Here is a 16,121-nt window from a genome sequence, read left to right on the forward strand (position 1 = left end):
TTGAGGAGGCTCATTCTACCCCGTATTCTCTGCATCCCGGCACCACTAAGATTTACCAAGATTTGAAACCGTACTTCTGGTGGAGCGGTATGAAGAAGAATGTAGTAGAATTCGTATCGAGATGCCTCACTTGTCAGCAGATTAAGGCTGAACATCAGAGACCAGCAGGGTTGTTGCAGCCTCTAACCCTACCAGAATGGAAATGGAAGATATCACGATGGATTTTGTGGTCGGGTTACCTAGGACCACGGGTTTATTTGATTCCATCTGGGTAGTGGTGGATCGATTTACGAAATTTGCTCACTTTCTGCCGGTTAGAACAACATTTACAGTGGATCAGTTGGCAGAGTTGTATGTCAGAGAGATAGTAAGACTTCACGGGGTACCGAAGTCTATAGTTTCGGACAGGGATCCGAAGTTTACCTCCAAATTTTGGCAAAGTTTGCAGCGAGCAATGGGTACAAGGCTGAAATTTAGTACAGCATTCCATCCTCAGACAGATGGTCAGTCTGAAAGGACAATTCAGATTTTGGAGGACATGTTGAGAGCATGTGTTATGGACTTTGAAGGCTCATGGAATAAGTATCTACCGTTGATAGAATTTTCTTACAACAACAGTTACCAGAGTACGATAGGGATGGCTCCCTATGAACTGTTATACGATAGGAAATGTAGATCTCCCATCCATTGGGATGAGACAGGGGAGAGAAAATACTTAGGTCCAGAGTCAGTGCAACGGACCAATGAGGTGATAGAGAAGATAAAAGCTAGAATGCTTGCCTCACAGAGCAGACAGAAGAGTTACGCAGATCCGAAACGCAGAGATGTTGAGTTCCAAGTAGGGGAACATGTGTTCGTACGGGTATCTCCGATGAAGGGGATCAAACGTTTCGGGAAAAGAGGCAAGTTATGCCCTAGATTTACAGGACCTTTTGAGATTCTCGAGAAAATAGGTCAAGTGGCATATCGGTTAGCATTGCCTCCAGCCTTATCAGCAGTTCACAACGTATTCCATGTCTCGATGTTGAGAAAATACGTTTCAGATCACTCTCATATACTCAGTTATGAGAGCCTTGAGCTACAGCCAGACATGACTTATGAGGAACAGCCAGTGCAGATCCTGGATAAAAAGGATAAAGTCCTTCGAAATAAGACCATAGCTTTGGTCAAGGTTCTCTGGAGAAACAGCAAGGTGGAGGAAGCCACCTGGGAGCTAGAGTCAGATATGAGAGCTCAATATCCAGAGTTATTCAGGTTAGATTTCGGGGACGAAATCCTTTTAAGGAGGGGATAGTTGTAAAGCCCGCTTAGTTTAATTTGGAAATTAGCAGTTAATTATGATTAATTATGAAAATTATTTATAGCTATTTAAATAATTTATTATACTGTTATTTATGGAATTCAGAAATGCATTGCTATGTCATTCAGTAATTTTCATATTTTGCATTTTCGGTGCCAGGTATTTTGGAACTCGGTGTTTGGCTCAGTAGAAATCACAACTTAGTATGTTAGTTGTTTGGGGCGGTTTATTAGACATTGGGAATGTCGGGAATGGCTGGGAATTTAGGATTTCCCGAAAATACCCCTTTAGTATGATTTATGTGGTTTTAGGGTGGAGGGGCAAAATGGTCTTTTTGCCCCATTAGTATTTTGTCTTTTAGTGATTTTTTATTATTTGAAAAATAAATGTTTATTTAATTGTTGTTGGCTGAAATAAATCCTTTTCACTTCATTTACTCTTCAAAGCATCATTTTCCACACTTAGAAAAAAATAGAGAAAAATTTCAAAACAAACTCTCTCTTTCTTTCCTCTCACTTTCGGCCACCTTGGAGCAGCTAGGAGCTGGCCTTTTTCCTTGAAGTTTTCTTGTGAATCCATCTCTCTTTAAGGTCCATTTCAAGCTAGGTTAGCTTCTCTTGTTTCCTTCTTTAAATGGTTGAAATTTTGATGAAAAATGATGATGCATGCATGATTATTTGAGTTTGTTGCTGCTGTGATGTTGTTGTTGAATTTTGTGATTTAAGCATGTTAATTTGAAGTTAATTAAGCTGTTAGAAATGCATGTAAATTATCTTGCTTTAAGTTTAGAATTTCTAGCTCAAAAATGTGATTTTTGGAAGAAATGTTGTGAATCTGTTGCTGTGTTGTTATTAATGTTTTTAATTGTTTTCAGAGGCTTAGTTATGCTTGTTTAAGTAGATTCAAGCTAGTTTGAATGCATGTTAGGTGGTTTTGCTCAAGTTTGAGTTTAGAACTCAAAGCTTGAGCTTTAATGGCACTTTTTGTTTTGGTGCTTTCTGGGTGGTTTTTGTGCTTTGGAAATGTTCTAGGGGAGGTATAGAACAGGTCTGGAAGGTTTCATGTGATTTGGGGTTGATTTGTGCAAGTTATGAAAATTTGGGTTTGCTGCCTGCGAGGAACCGGAATTCCGGTTGTGCATCCAGAATTCCGGATGAGGGTTCTGAATTTTCCAGAACCGGAATTCCGGTTGGGCAACCGGTCTACCGGTTGGGGAAAATTCAGGGACCCTAGTTTTCCTCGTTTTTATGTTTTAGGGGGTATTGCCATGCTTTTTATCGATAGGGAAACTTTTAGTTCCTAGTTTAAGTCCCCGGAAAGTGATTTAGCGTGTCACTTATAGTGTTGTGATTTTTATGGTTTAGGAGCCTGTAATCCGCCGCTCAGCTAAAGTTCCAGTCAGGTTGACCGGCACACCTGAATTCGGAATCCAGGTAAGATTAGTATAACAGTATGCATATGTAGATTACATGTTTAGCGTGCATGTAGGAAGCCTGTTAGATTACATTGTTATGTATGTTGGCTTCGAACCATCCAACCCTGTCACGTCAGTACAGGCTGGAGTATGACCAGCAGTCGGAGTATGACCGGTTCGACCGATCAGGCTGACACTTGGTTGGTGGTTCCGTACTATTGACGTATCCCGTCGGTACAGGCTGGAGTATGACCAGAAGCCAGAGTATGACCGGTTCGACCGATCAGGTGGATATAGTAACACGTCGGTACAGGCTGGAGTATGACCAGCAGCCGAAGTATGACCGGTTCGACCGATCAGGCTGTTACGTGTCAATACTACCGTCCCTATGAACGTTCAAAACTCAGTACCGTGTTGGACACGGCAGTAGTGGCTCAGTACCGTGTTGGACACGGCAGTAGTGGCTCAGTACCGTGTTGGACACGGCAGTAGCGGGACTCAGTATCGTGTTGACACGGCAGTTAGGGTTATGATCAGGGGTATGGGTGTCTGATCATGACCGAGATTATGTATGAGTATTATTATGCTTTTCTTACTGAGTCTGTCGACTCACAGTTCTACGTTTATGTGTAGGTAAAGGCAAGGCTAAAGCTGATGGACCGTGAGCGAGATTATGAAGGTTGTACATGTTGGGGCGGTTAGGCCTGGAGAGTACGATCCTCGAGACAGCGAGGCTAATTTTGTAACTAGTCGCTAGGCGACATTATTTTGTATAAACAGTTAAATCTTTTTGTAAATGATTTTGTAATCGGGATCCCGAGTCTTTTGTAATATTATTTTCTAAGTTTAATTAAAAAGCAAAAATTTTAATTAATCATGTTTTTCCATAAACCTCGTTGATTAGCAACGAGCTGCACAACATGTTTAAAAATCACGTAATACGCCTATGTTAGTTAGGGTGTTACAGGTAATAGGACGAATAATGTTGAGGCACATGTTGCCTCTACTTCCAAATCCAAGAATAAGATGAACTGGAAAAATTCCAAGAAGCGAGCTCAAGCTGTGAAAACAGCTAAGAACAAAAAGGCTGCAACTTCTAGTGATACACCAAAAGGAAAATGTTTCTACTGCAATGAGAAAGGCCATTGGAAACCCCAATGTCCTAAGCTTCTTGCAAAGAAACAAGGTATTTCTTTCTATGAACTGATGTTTTTAGTGAATTATTATCCATTTGGATTATTAATTCTGGACTACTAACCTTGTTTATTTTTCTTCTTAGCTCAGGCTTCTTAAACTCAGGTGCTGTCTTAGCGAGTTGGATCTGAAAGCTGGATAAAGGGATGGAGTTCGTCAAAGATAAAGAGGAAGCTCATTTATTTATTTACTTTTGAATTAATTGTTTCAATTTTAAAACAATTTGGATTTCAAGTTTGGGATTTTATTCCCTCCTCTCATAATGTTGCAAATATTTTTTTTTAATTTATAATTATTTTTTTTTCTTACAAATAAATTGCAATCTATGAGTTGAGCTTCATTACTTTATCTTATAAATCAATTATTAATTATTATATTTATTATGTTTGTATGTGTATGTGTTTTTATTATTGATACAAATTCTATAGTTATTTAAACTCTTTACAGAGTTATTACTACATACACATTAGAAATTATTTCTATGTTAATTCTAGAACAATTAATAAGAATTTGTTTAATAAAAAGATCTTTTGATCTGATAGGGGTGGAGAAAAAGTTAAGAATAATATGAAGTTCAACGATCTTTTATATCTAATGAACTCTGGATTATATTCAACTCCACATAATCTCTATTACACTTAGAGAATCATGATCTCTACAACCTTTAGGGGTGGATCATAATCTCTATATACTTAGGGGTGGACTTTATTCCACAGCACTCTTTATGACACATAATTTTAAACATAGAAATAATATAATAAATTAGCTATTATCAGAATAAATCCTTGATCTTGATTATATGTTCCAATTTAAATTTACTGTTGTAATAGATAATGATACCAATAAAGTTCTTTGATAATGTATCACACTACCTTAATTGAGTGGGAGAATATTAAAATTCTTTACCCATTCTCATTTGGTTGACACGTGTGATAGGAACTTAAGAACACCACTGATAAAACAAATCTAACCATTCACATGGATAGAAATAACTTATCAGAATTATGAAAAGAATTCTTACATAGTCTATTCGAATGACTTGAGTCAAGATTTCTAATCCTCATAACAATTTTATGGTATCTTAATTTGATTGCTTAATCTCTAGCAAGTATTTTACACTTCAAATACTAGACTGCTATGGTGATGACCTAGTCTTAAAGAAACTTACAATTTCAGACTAAGACAATGAGTCACAATGAGATATCCCTCTAAACAATAATAAGAGGTTAAAAGTATTTTTAACCAGACATCTACTATTGAGTGGGAGCCATCTGAGATGTAATCAAATAAGGAACATTAGGGGACAATCAAGAAAGATTTATGAAAGTGACCTATATGTTAGATATTAAGGAACTATGTACTAGTTTTCCTAATATCCACACAAACTCATTAAGAAATAGAGATGGTGGTTACTCTGGGGGTGGAGGAGTTATTCTAGAAGAGTGTAAAAATCCATCTATAATAATCCAAGCTCCATCAGAAAAGATATACATAACTTTGTAAATTCGAAATTACCAGAAAGTTATTTTACTGAAGAAAATTCTACATTGCATCATCTCAATTCCAAATTTTAAAATTTGAGAGATATGTCTTCAGTTTGTTCAGATGTACTTAATGGGTACAGTCTGATTAGTTATCAATTTAAGAGATTAGAAGTGGTTTATGCTAACATGTATTTTTCATGTTTATGGTTTAATATATATGCACAAAATCAGTTAAGTCCAGAACATATATTTATTCACAATTACAGTATTGTCAACAAAGTGGAATGTGATTGTGATTATATAATTCAAAAGACTAAGTCCCTGTTCATCAGTGTTTTGGATTTACACTGATGTGATAATCAGCGATGAAGAATAGTTACACTTGGAGTAAGTGTTGTGTTCTTTCCAGGGTATTAGTAAAGTATACTAGTTTTGAATGTATGGAGTATGCATTGGACTGGACCGATATTGAACTTGGTCAAGATATTATAAACTTACCGTTGTATCTTTCCAAGTCAATATCAGTAATTGATCTTAGATTAAAAGAATCTAAATCCTGATATGCCTAGGCTCAATCTCAGGAGTGTTATTCATGTTCTTTGATTTATTAGTTAAGCCTACTTTTGGGTCAGGGTGATACGTATATTTTGGGAACATGATAGCATAACTGAGTGGGAGCGCTGAACATAAATATGATAGCTTCTAGTGGTGTATAGAAGTCAAGTGATGATTCCGTTCGAGCTTAGCTAAATAGAAGTAAATGGATGAGCTCTTGTTTCAGTGACTAAATCTTAGATCACTAAAACATCATTTACTGGTAGCTAAGTGTTTTAAGGGGCCAAATACATTGAGGGGTGAAAACGGTAAATTTATCCCATCTTGATGTAAATCATCTATATAGAGGATCTTTAATCACATTAAGATTATAACAATGGTTAAATGAGATAGCATATCTATATCGTGGAACATATAGAATGCTCTATATAAGTCTGAGAGTGCAATTCCAAGTTCTAAGAGTGGATTCAACAAGAAATTAATAAGTTAGGGATTTACTTAGTAAATTTGGTTCAACTTATTGGAAGCTCAGCAATATAGATCCATGGTCCCCATTCTAGTTGAGACCATACTGTTTGTAAGACTCAATAATTGATTTATGATTAATCAATTATAATTCTAAAAGTTAGACTATGTCTAATTTGTGAATTCTCACTAAGTAGGGATGAAATTGTAAAGAAAAGGGTTTCTAGGTTTATTTATTAATTAAGAGACTCTATATTTCTAATTAATAATTATATTAAATGACAATATTATTTAATAATCTATTTTATTTATTAAATAATTAGTTTTGGCATTTAAATGGTTAGAATTGGAAAAATGACATTTTTGGGAATATAGAAATAAAATTGTGGAAACTACAAAACCCAAGTGAGGCCGAGTCACACCATGGCCGGCCACATGGTTGTGTGTTTCCCAATTATTATTTTTAATTTTTTAATGCAAAATAATTACTAACCTAAACCTAGCAGTTATCTATAAATGGAAAGTGGTGGATCACACCAAATAAGGCAGTTAATCAATTACTCTGTAATTAAGGAAACTGTTTATTTTGGAAAGTTCAGCTCTCCTTTTCTCTATATATAGCAGCCCTCCTCTCTTCCTCTTGCATGCTTGAAACACACGAAATACACAGTGCAAGAGAGAGAGAGAATTTTGAAATCCCTAGTGAGAGAGTAGTGCCCACACACAGCAAACAGTACCTCAATCATAGATTGGAAGACTGTGAAGGATCACATCCAACTAAAGGACATTCAGGCTCAGATCTTGATTATACTCTGCGACAGAAAGGAATCAAGGGTTAGAGATCTGAGTGGAAGGAGAAATATTATTCCGATGCACCCACTGTAAGGTTTCTTAACTTTATATGTGTTTTATTTATTATCGTTTTAGAAGTTCATGTTTAGGTTGTTAAATCAACATACTTGTGAGTAGATTTAAGATCCTGGTAAAATAAATTCCAACACAATGTGCAAGGGGAAAATATGGATATATACTAGAGCTGAAGCTAAAGATTCGAATTTAATTCTGAAGCAAGCAAGGGCTGATGGTTTTGATAAAGTTAATAATGATTGTAAATGGATTACTCCCAAAAGGAGAGGACTGAGACAGAATGAAGCTCCTAATATTCTAGAGGATCCTATTATTTTGAATAAGATTAATGGCTATGGAATGCTACAGGTTGCTGCTCTTGATGAGGTTTTGGATCCTAACTCTAATCTTTTTTTTATGGATGCTTGTAATATGTTAGGATAGAATGTGAGAGGTGTGAATAAAAAGGATAAGCAACTAGCTATTCTTGATGTTTTTAGATTGAATAAAATTAGTTTCCCAGCTTTATTTGAAATAAAGATTAAACAGGATAAAGTTGGTGATAGTATGGAGAATAATTTTCTTAATTGGAATTTCTATTCTAGTGATGAAATTGCTTGAAGAATTCTGGTGCTCTGGCAGAAAAGTTTTGTTCATGTTAATGTCATTGATGAAGATAGCTAGTTGATTCATCCAAAGTAATGTTTTTTGGGCAAAAGAGCACCTTCTTTGTCACTGCAGTATATGGCAGCAACTGCTTAGAGACTCGAAAAGCTCTTTAGGAAAAGCTAGCTGGTTTTGGGAAGATAAATGAGTCGTGGATCATCTTTGGTGACTTCAATGCGATGTTTAGCTTACAAGACAGACATGGGGGGAGACAGATTCACAATTTAGATATCCTTGATGCTCAATCTTGTCTTGCCTTGGCTCAAGTTGAGGAATTCAAAAGTTCGGGTTCGTTTTATACTTGGAATAACAAGCATGAGGTTGGTGAAAGATTTTTTCTAAACTCGATAGAGTTTTTACCAACAACATTTGGTTGGATGAATTTTCTAACACAAAAGCTTGCTTTAAGTGGGATATTGTCTCTGACCACTACTTATGTCTTATTCAGTTCCAAGTGCTTAACAATGTTGGGGTGAAATCGTTTCGTTATGGGAACCACTGGTCTACTTACTTGGGGTTTGATCAAGGTGTCATGGACAGCTGGACTAAGCCTATTACTTGTATTGGGCTTGTTGGTTTGGTGCAAAAAATTCTTCGATTGAAGCATGTGTTGAAGAGCTTCACTAGGAACAATATTTGGGATGTGGCAATGGAATACATGGCTGCCAAAGGTAAATTTTGCCTTGTTCAAGAGGCAGCAGCTACCAACCCAAATGATTTGCAGCAGCAGGCTGCTGTTACTAAGAGCAGCAAGATTTTATGGTAGCTAAAGATAGATACACACAACTTCTTACGTAGCAAAGTAAGATAAGGTGGATTTAATTCAATGATGAAAACTCTAGCTATTTTCATATGGCTATGAGGAAAAGAAGAATAGAGAATAGAATCACTACCTTCATGAAAGGAGATACTATTGTTGATAAATTTAAGGAAGCAGTAAAACACTTTGTGAAGCACTTTGAGACGTTCATGGACAACAAGAGTAATCCTTCAATCAGGATTGACAATGATTGTATTAAGAAGGGGTACTGTCTTAACTTGAATCAACAAGTCAACTTGATTAGACCTTTTAACAAAAGTGACATCAAGAAGGATATGATGAGAATTCACCCCTCAAAAAGCCCAAGATTAGATGGTTTCAGTTCAGGCTTTTACAGAGATATGTGGATCAAGATTGGAGATGAAATTTCTAATGCTGTTTTGGGTGTCTTCACCAATGGTAGACTTCCCAAACACTTTAATGAAACGGTTATCTCCCTAATCCCCAAAATTGCTAACCCGACTTCAGCTAGAGATTACAGATTGATTGCTTGCTGCAACGCAATTTACAAATGTATCTCAAAATTGATTTGTTCTAGACTATCAGAAGTGCTCCCCAACATTATTCAGAATAATCAAGGTGCGTTTATCAAAAAAAGATTACTTGCCCATAATATCATGATATTTTAAGACCTTCTTAAGGGGTACACAAGGAAGAATATTTCAGCAAGATGCATCATGAAGATTGGCCTTAGTAAGGCTTACGATACTATTGATTGGCAATTTGTTAAGGATCTTTTGAGGTCTCTCTGTTTCCCCTCGAGGTTTATTAGTTGGATTATCACTTGTCTGGAAGGAACTCACTATCACTTGTTATTAAATGGCAGAATTCAGGGCAACTTCAAGAGGAAAAAAGGTCTTCGTCAAGGTGACCCCATGTCCCTTTTGCTTTTTGTTGTGATAATGGAGTATCTTACCAGACTCTGTAATAAGGTTGCTGAGAAGAAGGGGTTTGGTTATCACCCGATGTGTAAGCACCTGCGCTTGACTAGCTTGTGTTTTGCAGATGACCTTGTGATTTTCTGTAAAGGGAATACCAGCTCAGCGAAACTTATTTTTGAAGCGATCATGTGTTTTTGTAAAGCTACAGGGCTATTAGCCAACATAGCTAAATCTCAAATTTACTTTGGGGGGTTAATAATAATACTAAACTGAAGATTCTTGACATAGTTCACTTTAAAGAAGGTTGTTTCCCTCTCAAATACTTGGGGGTTAATCTTCGTCCAACCAAATGGAAGTTAGCTGATTGTGGAGTTATTCCTGACAAAATTAACAAGAATCTGAATTGCTAGGCGAGTAGGAATGTTTCCTTTGCAGGTCAAGCCCAACTAATTCACTCGGTTTTGCTTGGAATTAGGAATTTTTGGATGAGCACCTTCATTATTCCTTCGAAAGTCGTGGCTGCCATAGACAAAAGTTGTAGAGACTTCCTTTGGGGAACTAAAGGGAACAAGAGCAAGCTTCACCGTGCTTCTTGGGAAAAAGTTTGCCTCCCTAAGAATCTTGGTGGAGTTGGATTCCGTGAAGGGAAAAAATGGATCAAGGCCCTAATCGCGAAATTTCTTTGGGCTTTGTCTCACAAACAAGATTGTTTGTGGGTTAAGTGGATAAACTCCATCCATCTGAAAGGAATGGACATATGGAACTTCCCAAAGAATAGAGATACTAGTTGGTACTTTAAAAAGGTGCTAAATCTTTGGGATAGTACAAATGAAACCATGTTGAGGCTTGCTGTGACAGGTACGAATCTCAGAGCTAAGAAGTTCTACAACCTGCTGTTAGAGATGCCTAAAGTTAAGTATGCTCGGGCTATTTAGGACAACTTGGTGCTGCCCAAGCACAGATTCGTGTTCTAGCAGATTGTAAATACCCAACTGCTCACTAGAGACTTTCTTTACAAGTTGGTGCCGTTGCAGAATACTATGTGCCCGGTTTGTGAAACTTATTTTGAAACTCATTACCATATCTTTTTCAGTTGTATTTTTTCTAAGCAGGTCTGTGAGGAGGTGAACTCTTGGCTGGGAGTTTATCATTGGCCTAGTTTGATTGCTGATCTAAATAGCAGGAGCATAATCAAGGTGAAGGACCTCCAAAATCAGGTTCTTAACATGGTGACAGCAGCTACTTTATACGAGCTGTAGAAAAATAGGAATCGATGTATCTTTGAGTTGACTTGTGCTTATTCTAGAAGTCTTAGTTTTGAAGTGAGGAATGTTGTTCAACTTAGAATCATGAGTAAAGGTCCCTTTAAAATTTTTCAAAGAAACTTGTATTTACTCAATGTAATTAAGAATTCGTAGTGTGTTTGTGTGGTGGTTTCTGGTTGTTTTGGCAGCTTTCGTGCTGTTTGTTTCGACTTTTGCCTTATTTGGTTGTAGTTTGCTTATTTCACAAAAAAAAAAAAGAAAGAATTAAACCTTAAGAAAAACTGAAAGCTAAGGATTTATTAAATTTATGAATCCATATTATTACTACTAGAAGTTAATTCAGAGTGTTGCACAATAATGTTTGGTGTAAATTTTGGGATGATATTAATTTTTTAATATTGAATTTATTGTATGATTTTTTTTTAGTTTTTTAAATTTATTTATGGAAATTTGTATCTTGATTTTATATGTAATCATGATTATAAAAAGAATAAATTAGTTAATGTATAATTCATAATTTGAAAAAAAAAAATAAATGAATTTAATCTATAAATATATAAAACTTAGTTTGTCTATTAAATTATCAATAAATTTGATTATTGTCATGAAAAAATATTAATAATAAATTATAAATTATTATATAAAAAAAATTATTAGACAAAAGTACATTGATCAATTACCAATAAATAAAATACTTTTTGGATAAATAAAAATAACACAGTAAACATATTATTTATAAAAGATGTGAGACTTTTATATTTAATATATTTTTAAAATAAATTGTTATACACTATTTTAAATATATTATTTAAGAACTCGGACACTTTTCCTCATGATGTGGACATCAATATTAGACACGTGGCATGAAGGATGACGTCACGGAGTTAAGTAGACCCGAGTCATAGTAGTCAACTGGGGAGGGAACCCTAGCCCTGTGCCCAGGTTGACTCCAGGATGGAAGTTTAGAATTCAATAATTTGAATCCAACCCACTATTTTTCAGTATTTTGTACCATGAAGATATGAAGTAGCCTAATCCAAGTTCTGGGAGATAAAATTACACGAACTTGTAACTCGAAAGCCAAGCTAGGCACCTAGGGTTTTCACCCGGTGCCCCAGTTGATATTTTCAACTAGGGTTTCAATTTTAGGGATCGCCTTAGTGCGAAGTGGACAAAACTTTTATTGGGACATCAACTAGACATACCACATACATAATTGAGGAATCAAAATCAGAATCAAAGTAAGTGGATTTTTAAGCACCTGGGCCCCGGGGCTCGAGCACCTAGTGCCCATATCAATCTGGGCACCTTTTGAGTATCTGATCGGAGATTAAACTTTTTCATCGTATTCATTTCATCAAAAACTGGGAAATAGGTCCTTTAAGAGGAAAAACAACAATTTCTGGGCACAAATAACAGGGCCCAACACCCAGGTTGACATTTCCTAAACTTGGGCCATTTAACATGAGGTTTTTTAGGAATTCTTTTGAGCATCTTATCCATCTTTAGAAATTATTAAGATTCAACTATTTTGGGGACCAAACAGAATTTTTGAAGGGGAAAAAGTAGGACCCAGCGCCCAGGTTGACATTTTGTCAACCTCGGCTATTTTCGATCAAGTTCGGTAAAAAGTGTTTTTGGTATTTTTTTTGTCATAAAAAATAATAAAGATTCAAGTAAACTCAATGAGAAAATCACAGTGTCGAGTCCCTAAAAATAGGGCCCAAGACCTAGGTTAACCTAGGGCTAGGCCTAGCGCCCAAGTTGACCTAAGGCTGGGCCCAGCACCTAGGTTGACAATCAACCTAGGACGCTGCCTTCAATTGCTCAAATGCCAAATCTAATGCAACCATTCAATCTAGAATAGTCAAAAACAGGGTAGGAGACATTGTCCTCAAGTTTAAAAGCCTTGGAAGTATCAAAAACAAAATCCAAGAAGCTCGGTTGAAAGGGCCTAGTACCCAGGTCAACAAATGGCCTGGCGCGCTGGGTTCTTCTTATCGGAATCTGATGTTATTTTGACCGTCTATCTAGTTTTCCAAAAATTACCATGATCTATGAAGTCAGAGGAATCAAATTCACAACTTTGCATTTCTCATTTCCAGCACACCCAGAAATGATGAGTTTCGAGTTTGTCATTTCTGCAAAACCGCAACATCTTCGAGAACCAGTGACCAACTTTGCCAAAACATATAAATGGACTAAGTGGTGTCAAACTATAGCTTAGGCATCTTAAAGGACATCCTTGGGATGTTTCTACACTTACCGAGCATCCAGGTTGACGTCAGATGTCAACTTGGGCACTGGGATGTCACCATGGGCGTTGGATGTCAACCTGGGCACTGGAACCTGAACTGCCTTTAGTAAGACAGCCATAACTCACTCAATTTTTATCCGATTGACGCTATTCAAATTACGTATCGAAGCTAATTCAATGATCTATCATGTCATCTCTCAAACTCCAGACTTAATTGTTGGAATTATTTTACCAGGATCTAGATTTACTAACAAGTATATTTTTTAAACATCCTAATATGAATTTCTAAAACGATGAAAATAAACACATAAAAGGTATGAGAAACCTTACAGTGGTTGCAGCAGAATTAAATGACTCCTCCCACTCGGATCTCTAACCCTTGTATCCTTTCTATGGCAGAATATCACCAAGATCTGAGCCCGATTCTCCTTCTTGTTGATTGGATTCTTCACAGTCTTACACACTATGATTGAGGACCAACTTGTGATGTGTGGGCATGCACTCAATCACTAATGGCTAAATATATTTTGTGAAGAAAGGCTTAGGTATTTCAAAAATTCAAGAGGAAGAAGTAGAAGGAAGAGTTCTCATAAAAAAAGCTAGGTTTTTAGCTTTGGAGGCATTAGTTGGATGATGAGACCTTAGCTATCCTTTTATACTAATATCCATAGGGTTAGGATTGATTTATTTTGGAATAAAAAATTCATAAAAATAGAGTAAAATAGAACCATATGGCCGGCCACATATTGGGCCCCACTTAAGTTTGGTTTTTGCCATTTTTCTCAACTATTTTATCTATTTTTCACAAATACCACTTTTGCAACTTCAACTCTATAAATGCCAACACTATTTATTTAATAATTAAAATAATTATCAAATAAAATTGTCATTTATAATATTTACGAATTAGACTCCACAATTAACCCTAAAATACCATATCTTCACAATAAAGCCATAACATAGTGAAAATTCATAAACTAGACATAGTCTAATTTTAAAATTAAAATTGATTAATTAAAATAAATTAACTGGGTCTTACAAGCAGTTTGTCTCAACGAGTATCGAAACCATGGGCCTATATAACCAAGCTTCCAATAAGCATGTCTAACATTTACCAAGTAAATTCTCTAACTTATTAATTTCTCGTTGAACCACTATAGAACTTGGAATTACACTCTCAGTTATATAGAACGCTCTATATGTTCCACGATATAGATATGCTATTTATTATCCATTGTTATAATCTCAATAATCAATGATCCTCTATAGATGATTTACATTGCATAGGGACAAAATTACCGTTACACCCTTTCAATGTATTTTATCCTTTAAACACTTAGCCACCTATTAATGATATTTTAGTGAATTAATATAATCACTAAAATGAGCGCTCTATCATTTATCTCTATTTAGCCAAGCTCGAAGGAAATCCTCGTTTCACTTCTATGTCCCGAAAGAAGCTATAGATTCCATATCTATGATTAGTGCTCCCACTCAATTGTACTACCATCTTCCCAAAATGTATGTATCACCCTGACCAAAAAGTAGGCTTAACTTGTTGGGTTTTATGCCCTAAATAAAACTCATTTCAATATAATCAGATTTACTTATTAATATAGATCAGAAATAACATTTAATGTTGCATGGTTCACATGATTTATTTCATGATTATATGTACATAATGTATAAATTCATCTGAAACCCTTTTCACATACTTGATCCTGTTTATTGTGCTGTCAACACATTGGAAAGTAAACATGACTATGTGAATAAAGTTTCCTAGATTTATCAGACATAGGGTTTTACTGATATGATAATCTACAACAGAGTTTACTTGCATTTGGAGAAGTTCTATGTTCTTTCCAGAGCATTGGTTAAAGTAAAGCTCAGGTTGGATGCATGGAGTATGCATCGGAAGGGACCGATATTGAACTTTGACTTAGATTTATTAAACTTACCGTAATATCTATTCACGTCAATATCACCTAGTTTATCCTAGATCAAATGATCTTAATCCAGTTATGATTAGGTTCAATCTCAAGAGGCTATTCGTGTTCTTTGATTTGTTAGTTAAGCCTACTTTTAGGTTAGGGTGATACGTACATTTTGGGAACACGGTAGTGCAATTGAGTGGGAGCGCTAACATAAACATGGAATCTATAGCTTCTATCCGGCGAATAGTAAGTAAAGGATGATGTCCTTCGAGCTTGACCAAACGAAAATAAATGGTGGAGATCTCATTTCACAAAAGCTGAAATATCATTTATACGGGGTTAAGTGTTTTAAGGATTAAATACATTGTAGGGTGTAACGGTAATCTAATCCCTTTAAAGTGTAGATCATTCATATAGAGGATCATTGATCAAATTAGGATTATAACAATGGATAACTAATGATGTGTCTATATGGTGGAACATATAGAGCATTCTATATACTGAGAGTGCAATTCTAAGTTCCATGCGTGGATTCAACTAAGAATTAATAAGTTAGTGAATTTTAGTAATAAATTCTTTATCTACTTATTGGAAGCTCGGTAATATAGACCCATGGTCCCCGCACTAGTTGAGATAATATTGCTTGTAAGACTCATATAATTGGTTTTGATTAATCAATTATAATTCTCAAATTAGACTATGTCTATATATGAATTTTTCACTAAGTAAGGGCGAAATTGTAAAGAAAGAGTTTATAGGGGCATATTTGTTAATTATGATACTTTGTATGGTTCAATTAATAAATATGATAAATGACAATATTATTTAATAATTATTTATAGTTATGAAATAGTTAAAATTGGCATTTAAATGGTTGAATTAGAAAATTGGCGTTTTTGAGAAAATCAGATGCAGAAAAGATAAAACTGCAAAATTGCAAAAACTGAGGCCCAAATCCACTAGTATAGGGCCGACCACTTTTGTAGGAAATTGAAACTGATATTTTCATTATTTTAATGCCAAATAATTCAAACCTAACC

At 35.6% G+C, this 16,121-nt stretch overlaps 1 protein-coding gene across 1 annotated transcript; it reads left to right on the plus strand.

Moving 5' to 3' along the window:
• Positions 1–8,782: 8,782 nt before the first annotated feature.
• Positions 8,783–10,884, plus strand: LOC133036884 (uncharacterized). The gene is made up of 5 exons (XM_061113651.1): positions 8,783–9,323; positions 9,375–9,486; positions 9,571–9,713; positions 10,061–10,536; positions 10,738–10,884. Exons 1-5 carry the CDS (start codon positions 8,783–8,785, stop codon positions 10,882–10,884), a joined length of 1,419 nt encoding a protein of 472 aa, XP_060969634.1.
• Positions 10,885–16,121: the final 5,237 nt, after the last annotated feature.

The sequence above is a fragment of the Cannabis sativa genome, chromosome 4 (genome assembly GCF_029168945.1).
Source record: "Cannabis sativa cultivar Pink pepper isolate KNU-18-1 chromosome 4, ASM2916894v1, whole genome shotgun sequence".
Classification (NCBI taxonomy): domain Eukaryota; kingdom Viridiplantae; phylum Streptophyta; class Magnoliopsida; order Rosales; family Cannabaceae; genus Cannabis; species Cannabis sativa.

Bases quoted from the DNA above. Each gene is read 5' to 3' on its own strand.
- LOC133036884 (XM_061113651.1), top strand. From the start codon at position 8,783: ATGAGGAAAAGAAGAATAGAGAATAGAATCACTACCTTCATGAAAGGA. The intron at 9,714-10,060 runs GTAAGCACCTGC...TTTCCTTTGCAG, and splicing joins GTTTGGTTATCACCCGATGT to GTCAAGCCCAACTAATTCAC. The intron at 10,537-10,737 runs GTTAAGTATGCT...TTTTCTAAGCAG, and splicing joins TGCTGTTAGAGATGCCTAAA to GTCTGTGAGGAGGTGAACTC.